The sequence below is a fragment of the Podarcis cretensis genome, assembly GCF_951804945.1.
Source record: "Podarcis cretensis genome assembly, chromosome: 1".
Lineage (NCBI taxonomy): Eukaryota > Metazoa > Chordata > Lepidosauria > Squamata > Lacertidae > Podarcis > Podarcis cretensis.
In genome coordinates this window covers 130209547-130229714 of record NC_137170.1, presented here as the reverse complement: position 1 = coordinate 130229714, position 20168 = coordinate 130209547, and the positions used below count along the sequence as shown (strand labels likewise).

General features: G+C 44.8%; 1 protein-coding gene across 1 annotated transcript in view; it reads right to left on the bottom strand.

The window, feature by feature from the left end:
- The window catches only part of CDK15 (cyclin dependent kinase 15), a 66977-nt gene that overhangs the window by 24837 nt on the left and 21972 nt on the right, over positions 1-20168 (bottom strand). The window contains 1 exon segment of the mRNA XM_079980581.1: positions 18942-19005. Coding sequence (XP_079836707.1) covers positions 18942-19005 — 64 coding nt within the window.

Genomic DNA, 20168 nt, shown 5'->3' with positions numbered 1-20168 from the left:
TTTCCATCTTCCTCTGTTTTCTGTCCTGTAATTTATCTTAACATATTCTAACCTTATTTCTCCCTTTAATATATAATTATCTTAACATATTTTAAACTTATTTTCCCTTTAATACTCTAATAATCTATTTGTACTTAATTCCTTATAACATTTCTACTAAAGCCATATAACTCCTTTCCAACATTTTTCTAACACTCATTAATTTTGCAATATTTTTATAAATAGTCTTTAAACTTTTTCCAATCTTCTTCCACCAACTCTTCTCCCTGATCCCGGATTCTGCCAGTCATATCTGCTAATTCCCTATAGTCCATCAACCTGGTGATCTTCTGTCCGATGCTCTTAACTCTTTTCCAAGTCCCTTCTGCGAGTCTTCTTCATATTTATACATGAGCTTTACTTTGTCTTCCACTGATCTTATTTTCATTTTCCTTCCTTTGAGGCTAAAGAGTAGATCTCGGGGAAACTCCCACCTAAAGATGATTTTATTCCTTCTCGACAGGGCAACCAAATCTCCGTAGTTAAATCTAAGATCCAAAAGGTATTTCAGGATGTCTTTCAAAATTTCCACTCTTGACTGTTGTTCTTCTAAGTTCTTCTGGTAGTTCCAACAGTCTCTTATTTTGTTCTTCTCTTTTTTCCCTCCTCTTCCAAGTCCGAAGGCCCTCACAGTTTTAATCTCTTCTTGACCCAAGTCCCGGTCCCAAAAATCATCAAATTCCTGTGTGAGGAAATCTATCAAACTTTCCTTCTCCAGTTCAGGTAGGGCTCTGATCCTCGAAATCTGATTTTCTTTAAATTCAATCATAGCAGGCATCAACTTATGGTCATCAAATTGCATCTGTAAGGCTGGGACTCTCTCTCCAATTGTGTTACTTTAGGTTCAACGGCAATAACTTTCTCCCTAGCCTTCTCCGCAGTTTGCCATGTCAAAGTAGATTCCTGTGTCAGTTTCTAAATAGTTTCTGTATTGGTGTTCACTTTTTGTCCCAAATTGTCGATTTTGGTAATTACCACATTCACCTTTTTGTGAAGCTGTTCCAATGAGTCACTTATCTTACATAATACATCCACTAAGGCCTCTTCTGTCAACATTCTTTACCGATTCAAGGTCCCCAGCATCTCACCGGTTTTTATCTTGCAACTGGAAATTCCCCCAGCTCAACTCTTGTGACAGTTTCAAAGGCTTCCTCTAGAGGGAAACAGTTCCTCTAGAGGGAAACAGTTTCTATTTGTATTAGTCCTTTTAAACTCAATTCAAACAATAAAGTTAGTTTCAATTTTCTGTTACTTTTACTCCTTTTTAAACGCAGACGGAGACAGTGGAAACAATGTATTCCTTACTTAACCAACTGTCAGTGAATGTTCTAATCACGGTCAATAAGCATTCCAGAACACGTCAGTCCTGTTGGCAGCCTGTTTCCAGGATCGGAGCGGTGATATTTTAACTCTGTTCGCTCTCTCCTGCAGGTATACTCAGTCCAAAACTTTCCCCCCTCTTCTCCTGCCACCAAGGGGGGTTTAGCATTTTTTACTGATGGAAATTTAGTCCTTTACAATAGGCTTTCCGAGGCTTCAGCTTGCATCCTCATTGCTTCAATCTATTTACAAAAGGGGAAGGTGGACTTCCTGTTTTAGACCTCCCCGTTTCAACACCAAATTAAGACGTTTAAAAATCCAATTCTCCGCTCTACTCACGGGTAGTTGCTTTAAGATCAGATTGTCCACAGGAAAAAGTCAGCGCTCTCCGGCAACAGCTATGCGGCTTCGCTCCATGGAAGAAGCAGTCAATTCAAAGCACCGCGCCGCTCACCCCATGTTGCTCCGGATCCCCGAAACCAGGTTTCCCCGCGAGTAGGGCAGGCGCAAAAGGTGCCAGCCGAATCCCACATTCACAGGCTTCACCCGCCTGTGATTTTTAGTGGGTTTCCGCCTTTGCCGTGGCGGCCAGACCCAGATTTCCAAGAGGCAAATTCTTCCCGATCAGAGGAATTCAGCCATTGCCAGAGGCGCCAACCCGGAAGTCTGTGAAAAGGATTCTTTTTCCTAAACTACACTTGCGCTAACCTCAACCCAGTACCAGCGGAAAACATTCCACTTCTGTATTATGCTACTGTGGATAACCTTGCTGATACTGTTTGTTCTCCACCGGTCCAGTCAGTCAGGGCAAACACTGGGGAGGAGGTGGAAAGCCTTCAAAGAACTTCTCCACCCCACCCCAAGGCCCACAACAATAGCCTTTGGGTGAAGGGTGGCATAGGAATTTCATGAGTAAATAAGTAAATAAATAAATAGTCTCCTTGCCTTTGTCAGTATTTACAATAGATAGGTAAAAGGTAAAGGATTCCTGGACGGCTACGTCCAGCCAAAGGCGACTATGGGGTTGTGGCGCTCATCTCGCTTTCAGGCTGAAGGAGCCAGTGTTTGTCCACAGACAGCTTTCTGGGTCATGTGGCCAGCATGACTAGACCACTTCTGGCATAACAGGACATTGTTACGGAAACCAGAGTGCACAGAAACGCCATTTACCTTCCCGCCACAGCAGTACCTATTTATCTACTTGCACTGGTGTGATTTCAAACTGCTAGGTTGGCAGAAGTTGGGACAGAGCGATGGGAGTTCACCCCATGGCAGGGATTCGAACCACTGAGCTTCTGATGGGCAAGATGAAGAGGCTCAGTGGTTTAGACGCCAGCACCACCCTTCACTTTTTACAATTTAGAAATAATTGCAATAAATAAACTGTTGGTTTCCCTCCCAAAGCCTATCTGTGTGTTTCTGCACTCCATTCAAGCCAAGGCTGGCCCAAGACATTTTGCCACCTGAGGCCCCCCTCTCCACATAGTGAAGCCAGCTGGACTGGCAACTGAATTGTCCTTCCGTCTTGGCAACGCTGGCGTCCTCCACTTCACCTGAAGGCATCAGGCTAACTTAGGGAGCACACACCAAGCTACATGGCACACATATCTCTCTGTCCTCTGACATCTCACAAATCCCAGCATCCACAGCCTCACTTTACCTAACAGGACAGTGGCCTTGATTCATGTTTTCACCACTCTGGATTCTTGCTAAAAAAATTTTTTTAGAAAAAAGCCTAAGAGAGATGTTAATAATTGTCACCATGCCCATGCCTTTATATAATTTCAGTGCCACTGAACATGTTGATTTGCAGTATACGAACATGTGTGTATGAGGGGAGGAGGGAAGGAGGAACAGGAGAGAACTGGTGCTTTGATTACAATGACAACAAGATTCCCTTGGAGCTCTCTAATGTAATTGAAGTAGCTCTTTCATAACCGCCAGATTGCAAGACGCTGTGACTACTGATTAGAGATAAGTGATAAAAATAATAATTCCCAGACTGGGTGGATGACTTAAAGCTGTAAGTTGAAAATTACTGATATGAAAGCACATCACACCTCTGGCATTTGTAAATATTCGCTGGAATGGGGCGGAGGTGTGCCGATAGCTCCATCTGTATGTGTAAAGCATGGATCTTCAACAGGTAAGGTTCATTACTGACAATTCCTGACCTAGGATTAAAAGAAGAGTCGTGTAAGGTCGCTGAGCATCACAGTGCTCAGGGAGATGGCCAAACCCATAGATATCTATATAATCCTGCCAATTGTTCAGGAAATACCATATTTTTCGCTCCATAGGGCGCACCGGACCATAGGGCGCACCTAGTTTTTTGGAGGGAAATAAAGGGGGGGAAATTATCCATCCCACTGGCTGTCTTGGCTTCCTCTTTAGCCACGCGCAACCTCTCCAGCCAGGAGAGGCTGCGCACGGCTTCGTTTTTAGCCACGGGGCTGGGGTGGGGGAAGTCCGAGCTTCCCCCAACCCCAGCCCCCAGAACAGGCAGCTATCCGCAAGCCTTCCGAGCGCAGCTTCAGCGAAAGCCTGCATTCGCTCCATAGGACACACACACATTTCCCCTTCATTTTTGGAGGGGAAAAAGTGCGTCCTATAGAGCGAAAAATACGGTAGTTGTTGCATGTTAGGCGCAGGTGTCTGGTAGGGTGTTTGGTCTGATGGACATTTGGTGGCATGGGCTCCTATCCCCTTTTGCATCTGGGAACCTTGAAAAGAAACCCCTCTGCATTTCCAGCTCTCTTGCATGTTACTTGCCCTTCTTTCCTGTGGGGCAGGGTCTGCGTAGGCATAGCATAGCAGAGGCAGGGACCCTGAACTTAATCTTGAGGGACTTGGTGCAAGATGCAAGTGTTGTTGAGCCAATTGGGAGCAGTGACCAAAGTGCTTTTAAACAAAATGTACATGTAAATAGCCATTTGCCAAGAAACCCCAACGTGGTCAGATTTGACTTCAAAAGAGGAAACTTCTCAAAAATTAGGGGATTAGTTAAAAAGGAAATTGAAAGGTAAAGTCAGGAGGGTCAAATCATTCCAAAATATGTGAGAGCTGTTTAAAGAACAATATTAGAAGCTCAAGTGGAATGTATAAATGCAGATCAGGAAAGGCACCACAAGGGTCAAGAGCAGTGATGGCCAAACTTGGCCCTCCAGCTGTTTTGAGACTACAACTCTCATCATCCCTAGCTAATAGGACCAAGTGGTCAGGGATGATGGGAATTGTGGTCCCAAAACAGCTGGAGGGCCAAGTTTGGCCATCACTGGTCGAGAGGATGCCAGCGTGGTTAGCTAGCAGAGTCAAAGAAACTATTAGAGGCAAGAAGTCTTCCTTTGAAAAATTAAAAAGACAAAAAAGAACAGGAATTTTGGCAAAAGATGTGCAAGCAGACAGAAAGGCATGCTAAAAATATATATTGAGGAATACATTGCTAAAAGCATTAAGATCAACAACAAGAAACTCTTAAAAAAATTAGTAGCAGGGAGGCAGTTGGGCCCTGGATGACGAGAGAGTCAAAGGTATGCTATGGCTTGTTCTCATATATACTTGGTTACTTTTATCTTTAACAATACATTCCCCCCAAGTTTCTCATTAAGGAAACTCCCCCCGAACCCCTTTTAAGAATAGGTGCTGCTTTGGTTATTTTCTAGTCCTTGGCCATGGAAACTGAGCTTAGGGACAAGTCCCATATTTTTTAGCAATTTCACATTTGAGTTGTTTGAGAACTCTCAGGTGGATACCATATGAACCTGGTGATTTGTCAGTTTTTATTTTGTCTATTAGGCCTAGAACTTCGTCTCTCCTCAATACTATCTTCCTAGGTTTCTCAAACTCCCTTCCTGCAAGAGTTAGTTCAGACACAGAGATCAGCCCTATATCATCTATTGTGAAGACAGATGTAAAGAATTTGTTTAGATTCTCTGCAGTCTCCTTATCCTCCTTTGCTGAAGCAAAGTCAGCATGGTTTCTGCAAGGGCCAATCCTTTCTCATGAACCTTTAAGAGTTCCTTGAGACTGTCAATCAACATACAGAGGTGATCAGTTTGACATTGTGTACTTGAATGCCTTAAGCACCATTTGAACCCAATGGAATTCAAACAGCCCACCTATTCTCAGGATTGCAGATGCAAACATTTACACGCCAGGTGGCAGATCCAAAGTCTTGCAGTAGCATTGGGAGTGATTACCTGGCTATACATCTACACTTATCTGCCTATCTGTCTGTCACATTTGTAGCCCAACCTTCAGTCAAGGTGAGCCTGCCATTTGTCAAATCTGCAAAGCTGCTGGATGTGAGTTGGGATTGATCTAATTTATGGCTTGGATGCATGTTTGAGCAATCACTTGGCTGCTTCGGTGCTGAGTGTCAAATGCTGCATGGCTCTATTAAGTCCACGTATATTGCGTGAACTCCCTTAATCAGATCCTGTTTACACAGCACAAACTTGGCTAATTTTTGCCTTAAGAATGACTGTGTAAGGAGATTAGAGTTGGCGTACAATGACTTGCCCCACAATGGGTTTCATGGCTGAGTGGGAAAGGAACTGACCCTGAATTTCCCACATCTGAACTTTGAACTATTTATCTTAAATTACAGAGGCTGAAGGCACTCTCAGTTTGTCTGTGCAGAAGACGACTCTGCCAATAAGAGTTCCTCGAGGCCATGGTGGAGACAGCAAACTCCCTTGTTGATCCACACACACACAGCAGCTATGATTACTTTTAGATCTAAAAGCTCATATGACAAGGAAGATTTGCCTTCATTTTAGAATTCACTTTCTTTCAGCCCTGTAGAGATTTATTTTTTAAAGGAATCAACCAAACTGGGAAAGGGAAGAAAAAGCTTTCAAAATATTAAAATACACATTCCAGATCTTGGACGTCATTTATCGAACAAATGCATTCTGTTGTTTGGCAAGACGGCGCTTCTTGTTTCTTGCTTCCATCTGCTGGCAGAAAGTAAAAAAAGCAAGAGGCCCTAAAAATAAAATAAAAATAAAGCTCCTGTGCTTTAGAGTAAGGGACAGGGTCTTCCCATTTTCCGAAGGCTGTTTCCAGACATGCCTATATATATTCCAGACATATTCAAACCTTGCCTGCAAATGGAGATTTTGCAGGCAGTGTTTTGAATGCATATGAAGTCTGCATGTGGACTTCAGAGGCGCACTCTCACAGTGCCCATCAACTGAGCAGCGCTGAGAATAAGCCCTTTGGAAAGATGACGAAAGATGAAGAGGTAAAATCAGTTATGATTAAATGGGCACAAGATGTAGGTCACAACATTATGATGGAAGATTGGGAAAAATTATGGAAAACCGACTTAAAATTTACAGATTGTTCCCTATTGAAGGAGAATTACATGAAGATGATGTACAGATGGTACACAACACCAGTGCAGTTAGGGAAAATGTACAAAACTAGTTCAAACATATGTTGGAAGTGTAAGGAGAAGGAGGGGACATTATATCATATGTGGTGGGATTGTAAGGTAATTTAAAAAAATTGGGAAATGATATACAACGAATTGAAGAAAATGTTCCATTTAACATTTGTTTAAAAACCTGAAGCATTTTTATTAGGGATTGTAGGGAAAGATCTGCCAAAAAAGCTGAAAAACATCTTCATGCATGCGACAATGGCCGCGGGAGTTTTAATAGCACAAGGATGGAAGACTGAAGAAACCACAACTAAAGAATCATGGCAAGAAAAACTGATGGACTATGCAGAACTGGCAAAACTGACATACAAACTAAGGGACAAGGATAACTGTGACTTTAAAGATGAATGGGAACCTTTCAAAGTATTTGAAGATGCAACAAAGCGAACTGGACTCCTTGGCTGATTTTGAATAAACATTCACAAACTTTTTATTGATAATAATCAGCTAAATAGTTTAACTGTGTAACATGCAGAAAACAGCATTTTTAGAGAAATCAAAGACTGGAACTGAGGGAAATCGGGGGTTGGGGGGTTGGTTTCTGTGGGGGGGGGAGGAAAAATGGGGGGGGATAAGGATGATATCTTTCTGGATAATATGTTTTGTTTTAATTTTGAATAAAAAGTTATTTAAAAAAAGAGAGAGAATAAGCCGTTTTGAAGACACCACCTGATGTCATAATGACGACAATTGACAAGTGATTGTTGGCTCATGGGTGGCTGACTGAGGTAAAGATCTGGCCCACCAACCAGCTCTAGCTCCCCATCCCTAGGAAGAGGGGACTTGAGGGACTTCCATAGGGAAAGTCTCAGCAGAATCATAGAATCATAGAGTTGGAAGAGACCACAAGGGCCATCGAGTCCAACCCCCTGCCAAGCAGGAAACACCATCAGAGCACTCCTGACACATGGTTGTCAAGCCTCTGCTTAAAGACCTCCAAAGAAGGAGACTCCACCACACTCCTTGGCAGCAAATTCCACTGTCGAACAGCTCTTACTGTCAGGAAGTTCTTCCTAATGTTTAGGTGGAATCTTCTTTCTTGTAGTTTGGAGCCATTGCTCCGTGTCCGCTTCTCTGGAGGAGCAGAAAACAACCTTTCTCCCTCCTCTATGTGACATCCTTTTATATATTTGAACATGGCTATCATATCACCCCTTAACCTCCTCTTCTCCAGGCTAAACATGCCCAGCTCCCTTAGCCGTTCCTCATAAGGCATCGTTTCCAGGCCTTTGACCATTTTGGTTGCCCTCCCCTGGACACGTTCCAGTTTGTCCTTCTTGAACTGTGGTGCCCAGAACTGGACACAGTACTCCAGGTGAGGTCTGACCAGAGCAGAATACAGTGGCACTATTACTTCCCTTGATCTAGATGCTATACTCCTATTGATACAGCCCTGAATTGCATTGGCTTTTTTAGCTGCCGCGTCACACTGTTGGCTCATGTCAAGTTTGTGGTCAACCAAGACTCCTAGATCCTTTTCACATGTACTGCTCTCAACCCAAGAAGGACCCAGCTCCGAGCTTGGGTGGGAGAGCTCTGATCCAGGGGCTCTTCCTTGTGCTCCTTGTGCTCATCCATCCTCACAGAAGACCATGGCATGTCTTGGTTCGTGAGGCGTGAGGCCTACAGGCATGGGAGCGGGAGAAGATGGCGCTAGCTGCAGCCACCCAGCTCAACACAAACACAAATCCACACTTCATTTTGCATCATGCTTTCCAGCCACAGGTTCCACATCTTTGAAGTTCCTTGTCCAAGAGGGTTTTTTGTCCCAGCGCTTTACCTGGGGAAACCCGCGTTTTACCGCTCAATTGGAGCAAATGTCGATCCGCAGAAAACCCGACTGCCATTTGCTCTAATTCAACGATAAAGCATGGGCTTCCCCGAGGGAAGAGCCAAAACAAAACACCTACAATAGGACGCATAGCATTAAAGTTTGGACGTGTGCCTAGAAACACGGGTGAAAAGGAAGTCTGGGTGACCCCTATGTCAGATGTTGACACTGGGCCCGATCATGTTGCATCATTCCCAGGGGTCATTCTGAGGTGGGGAAATAGTGTCCCCTATGCTAATCAGTAGGGACGCAGGTGGTGCTGTGGGTTAAACCACAGAGCCTAGGACTTGCTGATCAGAAGGTTGGCAGTTCGAATCCCCACGATGGGGTGAGCTCCCATTGCTCGGTCCCTGCTCCTGCCAACCTAGCAGTTCGAAAGCACGTCAAGTGCAAGAAGATAAATAGATACCGCTCCGGTGGGAAGGTAAATGGCGTTTCCGTGCGCTGCTCTGGTTCGCCAGAAGCGGCTTAGTCATGCTGGCCACATGACCTGGAAGCTGTACGCCGGCTCCCTCGGCCAATAAAGTGAGATGAGCGCCGCAACCCCAGAGTTGGCCACGACTGGACCTAATGGTCAGGGGTCGCTTTACCTTTGCCTATGGTAATCAGTTGAATTCAGAAGAAGAAGAGGAGGAGGAGGAGGAGGAGGAGGAGGAGGAGGAGGAGGTAGGAGGAGGAAGAAGAAGAAGAATTACCACCAGTAAATTCTGCCTTCACACATCTCCTACACCAAAGAAACTGGTGACACTTTTGCCGCCTGTGAATGGGATAGTGAAATGGGGAAGGACCACTTTAGCTCTGCTCAAGTAACTATGATCATAGTTTCCAATTTTCAAAAACTTTCTACCTTCAGGGACCTCTTCCTTATTTATTTATTTGTTTATTTGTCTGCCAAGAAGTTCTACCACATTCCACATGGGAGAGAGGGAGAGAGCGCACCCAAGTGATTCACATGAGACACTGACCAGGTCTATGAAGCATCATCATACCCCAGAACCAGAATACGCCCTGTTTTTGTTGTTGTTGTTGTTGTTTTAGTATGTGTGACCTTTGCTTCTAGAATGTACAGTATATGAGGAATGTTAGAGGGAGGTTGGAATGAAGCTAAGTGGTTTTAGCAATAATGTGGTTAAGGGGTACGTAAAAATGGATTGTTAACATGTAATAATGTAAAGTTATAATATATTACGATAAAGTATTAAGATAAATGCAAAAAGGGTAAGGACTTGCTGAAACAACTATTGAACTAGAATACAAAAGAGGGAGGTGTGAGGAGGTCAGGGAAATACCGTATTTTTTGCACCATAACACTCACTTTTTTCCTCCTAGAAAGTAAGGGGAAATGTCTGTGTGTGTTATGGAGCGAATGCCTGCGTGTGGCGGGGGGGGGGATCTGCTGCAGTCGTGAGCAGAGGATCCATGGTTCCCCTTCCTTCCCTCCTCCGTGGTTACAAAGCATGGATCCACATGGATCCTCAGGATTTTTGCATTGGGCTACTCCAAACTCACTGTCAGATCACATGTCTGTGGCCACAGCATGAACCACAAAAATCATATATCCACTATTTCATTTAGAATATTTTTTTTCTTGTTTTCCTCCTCTAAAAACTACGTGCGTGTTATGGTCTGGTGCGTGTTATAGAGTGAAAAGTAGGTAAGTAAATGAAAGACAAGACATGGAAAGATTGAAATGTTTTTAATTGTTTTCTTACTTTTTCTGTATTTTGTATTTTTTGTTTTCTTTTTCTTTTTTCATTTTTGTAAAAAAAATTTTTTGAAACTTTAATAAATATTATTATTAAAAAAAATAGAATGTACAGTATATGAAATGGTTCTGGGGGGGAAATACCAAGAAAATAAAATTAAAAATGAATGCGCTGCCACATCAATTCAAAATGAAAAAAAACAGTGCTTAGAAGCAAGGCAGTCGCCTGTGGGGATGCAGGTTTCAGTGTGATGCAAGTTTTAAACTAAGTGACCCCCAAACCCCTCAACGCAGCAGGAAGCAATTTCATTTTGGCTAGAGCTGTCCTGTCATCCCTAATCCTTTCCTATCCTTGAACTCGGGATGTATCTAGAGTCTAACTGCCTCTTTCTAACATATCTAGAAAAAGATCAGGCTGCTGGCCTTTAGGTGTACAAGCGGAATTGAGAGAGGATTTACATGTTTTGCTTTTCAACATGGTGAAACAAACACAGCAGTGGATTAATGTGAGGATTTAAGCTCACCAGCATGAGACGTGGGGTGGGGGGTGGGGTAGCATTGTATTAAAAGAGTTTACAACTTCCTCATTGGAAGCAGCAAAATAAGACAGCCCAACCAAATGAACAGGCACAAGGCAAAACTCTTGCTAAAGCATTAGCAGCAGGTAGGCAGAGGAACCAGGGACCAAATTGCAAACATGCGCTGGATTATGGAGAAAGCTAGAGAGTTCCAGAAAGACATCTACTTCTGCTTCATTGACTACGCAAAAGCCTTTGACTGTGTTGACCACAGCAAACTATGGCAAGTTCTTAAAGAAATGGGAGTGCCTGATCACCTCATCTGTCTCCTGAGAACTCTCTATGTGGGACAAGAAGCTACAGTTAGAACTGGATATGGAACAGCTGATTGGTTCAAAATTGGGAAAGGAGTACGACAAGGCTGTACAGTGGTACCTCAGGTTGCATACGCTTCAGGTTACATACGCTTCAGCTTACAGACTCTGCTAACCCAGAAATAGTGCTTCAGGTTAAGAACTTTGCTTCAGGATGAGAACAGAAATCGTGCTCTGGTGGCACAGCGGCAGCAGGAGGCCCCATTAGCTAAAATGGTGCTTCAGGTTAAGAACAGTTTCAGGTTAAGAACAGACCTCTGGAATGAATTAAGTACCACTGTATATTGGAACGAGGTACCAGTGTATATTGTCTCCCTGCTTATTTAACTTATATGCAGAATTCATAATGTGAAAGGCTGGGCTGGATGAATCCCTAGCCGGAATCAAGATTGCCAGAAGAAATATCAACAACCTCAGATATGCTGATGACACAACCTTGATGGCAGAAAGTGAAGAGGAATTAAAGAACCTTTTAATGAGGGTGAAAGAGGAGAGCGCAAAATATGGTCTGAAGCTCAACATCAAAAAATGAAGATCATGGCCACTGGTCCCATCACCTCCTGGCAAATAGAAGGGGAAGAAATGGAGGCAGTGAAAGATTTTACTTTCTTGGGCTCCATGATCACTGCAGATTAAAAGACGCCTGCTTCTTGGGAGACGATGTTTCTATTTCACTTACTATGCGTAGGGTTTGGTGTCAGCGTTTCTTCTGCAGGTTCTTTGCTGCTCACTTGTGTTCCTTTGGTGGTGAGGTTGGGGTTGGCCTAGGGTGTGGTTATTCATTTGTGGTTGGCTGTGGTGGTCTTTGTTTTCATGTGTGAGTGGGGTGGGTGGGTGTTTTGGATCAGCTTCCAACAAAACACTAAAATACAATAACCTATTAAACATTAAAAGCTTCCCTAAACAGGGCTGCCTTTAGATGTCTTCTAAAAGTTTGGTAGTTATTCTTCTTTTTGACATCTGGTGGGAGGGCGTTCAACAGGGCGGGTGCCACTACCGAGAAGGCCCTCTGCCTGGTTCCCTGTAACTTGGCTTCTCGCAGCGAGGGAACCACCAGAAGGCCCTCGGAGCTGGACCTCAGTGTCCAGGCAGAACGATGGACGTGGAGACGCTCCTTCAGGTATACTGGACTGAGGCCGTTTAGGGCTTTAAAGGTCAGCACCAACACTTTGAATTGTGCTTGGAAACATACTGGGAGCCAGTGTAGGTCTTTCAAGACCGGTGTTATGTGGTCTCAGCAGCTGCTCCCAGTCACCAGTCTAGCTGCTGCATTCTGGATTAATTGTAGTTTCCGGGTCACCTTCAAAGGTAGCCCTACATAGAGCGCATTGCAGTAGTCCAAGCAAGAGATAACCAGAGCATGCACCACTCTGGCGAGACAGTCTGCAGGCAGGTAGCGTCTCAGCCTGAGTACCAGATGGAGCTGGTAGACAGCCGCCCTGGACACAGAATTGACCTGCGCCTCCATGGACAGCTGTGAGTCCAGAATGACTCTCAGGCTGCACACCTGGTCCTTCAGGGACACAGTTACCCCATTCAGGACCAGGGAGTCCTCCACACCCACCCGCCTCCTGTGCCCCCCAAAACAGCACTTCTGTCTTGTCAGGATTCAACCTCAATCTGTTAGCCACCATCCATCCTCCAACTGCCTCCAGACACAAAGGTGGACAAACTACCCCAGAAGCACCTGAAGGCAGCCCTGTTTAGGGAAGCTTTTAATGTTTGATGTATCACAGTATTTTAATATTCTTTTGGAAGCCGCCCAGAGTGGCTGGGGAAACCCAACCAGATGGACGGGGTATAATTAATAAGGTAAAGGTAAAGGTACCCCTGCCCATACGGGCCAGTCTTGACAGACTCTGGGGTTGTGCGCCCATCTCACTTAAGAGGCCAGGGGCCAGCGCTGTCCGGAGACACTTCCGGGTCACGTGGCCAGCGTGACATCGCTGCTCTGGCAAGCCAGAGCCGCACACGGAAACACCGTTTACCTTCCCGCTAGTAAGCGGTCCCTATTTATCTACTTGCACCCGGAGGTGCTTTCGAACTGCTAGGTTGGCAGGCGCTGGGACCGATATATTATTATTATATTATATTATATTATATTATATTATATTATATTATATTATATATTATTATTGTTATATTATTATTATTATTATTATTATTATTATTAGCACAATGTGTCCCTCCACCAGAGGTGCTACTCCTCCTCTCCTAACACCACATACTCTCCAAATTTTATATATAAATCCCCAGAACTGCCTGAGGAACTACTTCACACAATGTGCAGCGGACATGCTTTAAATGTATGGATCTCCCCAAGCAATCAAAGGAGGAAGGAAAACTGGCAGGTTTTGCCAGTGTGACGCTGTGTTGATTCCAGTGTGGGGGCTGTGCTCAGTTCCTTTTTGGGTGAGCAAAAGTGTAATACTGTATCTGCCATGTGTCTCAGGAAACGAACTTAAAACCAGTGAATTTGGAAACGTCTCTGTCAATGATTCACTTGGTCTTACGGCGTTTTATAGCCCAGGTCAGGTTAACACAGAGCAGCAGCTGATCTTGTGTAAATGTGCCAACCACCACTTAAAACGGGAGAGTATCAAGTGGTGACTAATTGAGAACAGTAGGGGTGAAAGCAGAGAATCCAGTCTTAAATCGTGCATTTATATTGCTCTTGCTAGGCAGAGTCTTTATTTTCAGTAGCCTTTCGAGCGTAATGTTCTCCATACTGTGAACTCAGCACGTAAGTGTACACTTGAATGTGAAATAACTATTTTGCAAGGCAGCTGTCAAGGAACTCTATTGATAACGCTGCTCTGGAATGCAGGAGATGCAGGCTAATTAAACCATGATTGATAACGCACTGCCTGGCCAGATTTATACATTCATCAAACCGGCAAAGCCTTCATATGATGGGAGTAGTGGACATGTCGCCCTGAATTAGGCATGAATTAGGCATTAGACAGCATCTTAAAAAGCAGAGACATCACCTTGCCAACAAAGGTCTGTATAGTTAAAGCTATGGTTTTCTCAGGAGTGATGTATGGAAGTGAGAGCTGGACCATAAAGAAGGCTGATCGCCGAAGAATTGATGCTTTGAATTATGGTGCTGGAGGAGACTCTTGCAGTCCCATGGACTGCAAGAAGATCAAACCGATCCATTCTGAAGGAAATCAGCCCTGAGTGGTCACTGGAAGGACAGATCATGCAGCTGAGGCTCCAATACTTTGGCCACCTCATGAGAAGAGAAGACACCCTGGAAAAGACCCTGATGTTGGGAAAGATGGAGGGCACAAGGAGAAGGGGACGACAGAGGACAAGATGGTTGGACAGTGTTCTCGAAGCTACCAGCATGAGTTTGACCAAACTGCGGGAGGCAGTGGAAGACAGGAGTGCCTAGCGTGCTCTGGTCCATGGGGTCACGAAGAGTCGGACGCGACTAAACAACTAAACAAAAACAACAAAGGTCCCATGGGATCACCTTGTTCTGTCCAATTCACAAGCTTCTACCTCTATGTATTAGTGGGGATGGGGAACACCTGCATCTCCACCATATAACAACTCTCACCCGTCCACTCACCTGTGCACCTACAACACAGGTGGGCAGCCCATGTCCCCAACCTCATTTTTTGTAGCATCTGACAACTCATGAACCTGCCCCATTCCCTCCATCCCATCAGAGTGTTTTCCATCCTATCTGTGGTTTTTTTTGGCTTTTTAAAAGTTTTCCCCTTCTTTCTACATCGTTTCAGAACAATTGGAATGTAAGGTGTTTTATTAGACATTCCAAAAAACAACAACACACATTTCCCCTTTGCTTTTTTCCTGGTTATATGGCTTGGGAGGAGAGAAAAAAAAATCCCCTACCCAGATGTCTGGGTAGGTTTATGCCATGTCTGTATAAAGCACACTGAAGTCAGAAATGAATTACTTTCACTCACTTTCCAGAACTGTATTATTCTGCTGTATTAAAAAATATATAAAAAATCAGCAACCCATGTCATGTCTCTCAGACCCACAAGATTTTGTGGTCTTTTAAAAAGCTTGTTATTCAGACATTTAGATCATTCCCACCTATAGAACTCATCAAGGTCTCTCTTAAAAGCAACAACGAATATGAGCAACTGTCACCACAGAAGTGACTATCCACCACTGGTAAACATTTCGCTTACCAAAAAGAAAAAATGTCCCTTATTTCTTTTGTAGTGATGTGCTCTCTCGTCCCAATGTCAGAATGTGCATCTTCTCCAATTTTGTTTTAAAGTACTTCGCTGGAGTAAGTACAGCTACCCCTGCTAGCAAACTTACTTGCCCTTCGCACCCCCGGTTATTATGTGTGGAGGATGGGACACGGACCCTTACGTCTGCAGAGGAAGGCGACACATTCTCATTTCACGCCAGTTTGATTAATGAGACTCGGCTAATTGTGTGAAAAATTCCAGACCTTTACAATGCAAGTTTGGGTTATTGTTTAGCCAATCACGGCTAGCATGTGAAAATAAGAAGATGTTTAGTTTTCGAGCACTGGAGCCAGAGAAAGGGCAGTTTGGAGCAAGTCACAGAACAACACCCACTTCTTTGAAGAGATGTTACTATGCTCTGCTAAACCTGCAAACCTCTGGCTGAAAGCATTTTCTCCCGCCGCCGCCCCCCCCAACATCACAATTCTTGCTACTCCTGGTTTTCAAACAGCTCCCTCCTCATCTCTGCAAGTGCAAGCAAAAGGCACACCAGCTATATATATATATATATTTCCAAAAGAATGATCCTGCTGAGAGTTAGAGAACTGGTGTTGATCATTTCCCAACCCCAGCCCTCTCTGGCACCTGGGTATAGTGCTCTGAAAGATATCCCACGAGAAAACATTAAACAAAAAAAGAGGAGGGGGGAAGGAAAGGAAAACCAGGAGGTGGGGGGGGGAGCCTTCTTTTCAAAGCGCACTTCTCAATCTGCCCACATCAAAATAAGAGACAACTGGCCCTTTGAAGTTCAGGACACAGAAGTCTCACCCAGTCTGCATGGGAATAAAAGAAACTTGCTTTATAAATCACATGTGCGGCTGTGCATGCACGCGCTCTCTCTTTCTCGCTCACATTCTTGCCTTGCTCACATCCAAATCAGAGACAGAAAGGCAGAGGGGACCCTCCAACCCATCTCTAGAAAGATTGAACAATACAGTGGTACCTCGGTTTACGAACTTAATCTGTTCCGGAAGTCCATTCTCAAACCGAAGCCATTCTTAAACCGAGGCGTGCTTTCCCTAATGAGGCCTCCCACCACCGGTGCCCTTCCACCATTCTGATTCCATTCTTAGACCGAGGTAAAGTTCTCAAACCGGGACACTATTTCCGATTTTGCGGAGTTTGTAAACTGAATTGTTCTTAAACCAGACTGTTCTTAAACTGAGGGTACCACTGTATAGGGATGTGGGTGGTGCTGTGGGTTAAACCACAGAGCCTAGGATTTGCCGATCAGAAGGTTGGCGGTTCGAATCCCCACGACGGGGCGGGCTCCCGTTGCTCGGTCCCTGCTCCTGCCAACCTAGCAGTTCGAAAGCATGTCAAACTGCAAGTAGATAAATAGGTACCACTCCGGCGGGAAGGTAAACGGCATTTCCGTGCGCTGCTCTGGTTTCGCCAGAAGCGGCTTAGTCATGCTGGCCACATGACCTGGAAGCTGTACGCCGGCTCCCTCGGCCAATAAAGCGAGATGAGCGCCTCAACCCCAGAGTCGGCCACGACTGGACCTAATGGTCAGGGGTCCCTTTACCTTTACCTTTACCTTTACCACTGTATAGCCACAATCTGTTTTATAGCACCAAAGGCAAAATATAATACCAGCCAGTGTATTTCAAATTTGACAAGCCAACATGATTAGCATACACAGGGATCTCTTTAGGCTGATCAGAGATCATGTCACTGCTCAGTCTGTGGCGGCCTCCACCTGTCGCCACCTCTTGCAGACACTGAGGAAGGACTTTGATGTACACGTACAGTGTCTAGCACAATGGGTGCATGGCTGATGAAAGGGGCAGACGGCACGTATTCATCCTTCTGGTGCTGCCCCCCACCTACAGATTTCCCTAGCCTGTGCTGTCCCACACTGCCACCATGTGGCAATGCACCCGAAGGCCTGCCATACCGAGTGGAAAAAAAGAAAGATGGAACGAACAGTAGAGGTGAGCTTTGGAAGGCTGCTTATGCAGGGCCATGGGCGTAGCCAGGGGGCAGGGGGGCAGCTGCCCCCCTTAAATTAAGAAATAAATAAAAATACATAGCAAACTAAGGTTCTGTCCCCCCAACAAAAATCCTGGCTACGCCCATGCGCAGAGCACATTTTAAACACCTTTCAATCACCTGGGAAATGGCTGTTTCCCCCTCTCAGAGCTACAATTCCAAACACCCTCATCCTCAGGTTTTTTTGGGGGGAATGGAGCCCTGAGTGCGAATTCCTGCAGGAAGGTAACAGAGTGGACTGAGAGGCAGAAGAAAACCCAAGAAGGAGGTTTCTGACAAACAGCAAAGGAGCTTTGAGGGAAAGGATGTTTAAAGAAGGAATGGTAGAAGACACCTGGGGAGCCCAGAAATGTAGGAGAGGAGGAAGGGGGAATTGGGCCAGAGAGGAGTCCAAGGGTGGGGACAGAAGTAGAAAGCTTAGAAAAGGGAAGCAGAAAAAAGAGAGTAAAATACATGATTAAGTAGAGGGACAGAGGAAACCAGGAGCATAAGAGAGAAAGAAAATAATGTAGGATATGCTGGAAGCCGCCCACAGTGGCTGGGGCAGCCCAGTCAGATGGGTGGGGTACTTATCATCATCATCATCATCATCATCATCATCATCATCATCATCATTACAGAAAAGAGAGGGCAACCAGGGAACCAGGCAGAGGGCCTTCTCGGTAGTGGCGCCCACCCTGTGGAATGCCCTCCCATCAGATGTCAAAGAGATTAACAACTACCTGACATTTAGAAGACATCTTCAGGGATGTTTTTAATGTGTGACATTTTAATGTATTTTTAATCTTTGTTGGAAGCTGCCCAGAGTAGCTGGGGAAACCCAGCCAGATGGGCGGGGTACAAACAATAAATTATTATTATATTATTATTATAACCAGAGAGAATAGCCAGAAGGGAGAAAGCCTATAACTTCCATAGCGTTATTCATCAGTCATAGTATTATCCATCTTTCTCTGGTTCTTGCTTAACACTGAACTGTTTTATGGATGAGCCAAAAGCTCTTAAAAGTGTTGCAACCTTCAGGATTATGGGACGTGGGTGGCGCTGTGGGTTAAACCACAGAGCCTAAGACTTGCTGATCAGAAGGTCGGCAGTTCGAATCCCCGTGATGGTGAGCTCCCGTTGCTCTGTCCCTGCTCCTGCCAACCTAGCAGTTCGAAAGCACGTCAAAGTACAAGTAGATAAATAGGTACCGCTCCAGCGGGAAGGTAAACGGCGTTTCCGTGCGCTGCTCTGGTTCTCCAGAAGTGGCTTAGTCATGCTGGCCACATGACCTGGAAGCTGTATGCCGGCTCCCTCGGCCAGTAAAGCGAGATGAGCGCCACAACCCCAGAGTCAGTCCCGACTGGACCTGATGGTCAGGGGTCCCTTTACCTTTACCTTCAGGATGCAACCATGGATTTTGCTCATATGAAAAGCCGCTTCAAATAGCATTTGTGGCATATTTGCCATCTGAAGAGAGATCATACCTGGCTTATAAAGGGGAAGCCTGGAAACCCCTGGCCATGTTCCTTCGGTTGGGACTCCCAGTACCTGCATAAAGCAAGAGACAAACCAATAACAAAAGAACAACTCAGCACACATCCAATGTCTTTTCCAAAATACATGTATGCAGACTAGATTCTACTCTCGGTTTTGCTCCTGGAAAAGGGTGCCCAGCAAGGTTTTCTTACGAGGATGTAGCCGGGAATACAAATGTGCTTTCGCGACTGCAAAGACAGGTGCCATTTCAAATATATCAGGAGCAGTCAGGATCATGGTACAGTCTTTTTTTTACACCCAAAGTGCTCCCCTAGAGACCAGGATTGCATTGATGAGCGACTCCTGATGGTAGTAGCTCCCCCCGAATGATAGGCATTCTGAAGCCGTACACTGGCTGCGATGGAGATCCCTGCTGCTTTGAGATGAAAAGGAATAGATAGCAAACGAATCTTCTGACAGGTGTTCAAAAAACCCATCCGGGGCACAATTCAAAGACATTCTGGGCCTCAAGTACGCTGTATCTTGATGAGGTTTTCTGAGTCCACCTTAGGATTCTGCCCGCAAGCAAACAAATCTGTGCCAATGAAAATGTGATACGTCCTCCCCACCAAAGCAAGCTTTTTGTTACTGGCTGAGTGAGCGATGCTTCCAATTTGCCTTTGCAATTGGAGCAGCTACATAGCTCCGTTTTAAAAGCATCAGAAAATGCTAATAATGAAATGAATATTCATCCTATCACACTTTCTCTTTTCGCCTGGTATCTTTTGAAATTCCGAGTTCACAAAAAAACAACAAACCCCCAAATGTATAGATTTCCCCCTTCCCTTTGTGGCGAATTTGTGGTTCCAAACTTGAACAGATTCACAAGCAAAGCTCAAACTGATTCAAAACTTGTGATTCAGACCAATACTTTGAAGAGTTTGCTTAGCAAATGCTAAGGATTTTTAAAATTAATATTTATCATATCAGTTTCTTTTGAGCATTTACACCAAGAATAGGCAAACGTGGCCCTCCAGATGTTTTAGGACTACAACTCCCATCATCCCTGACCACTGGTCCTGTGAGCTAGGGATGATGGGAGCTGTAGTCCCAAAACATTTGGAGGGCCAAGTTTGCCTATGCCTGCGGTACGCCATACAATCATTGAGTACCATCACAAAAAAGCACTGTTCCTATTCCCAACGTACGGCTGCAGCTTTGGATAATCGTTCCCA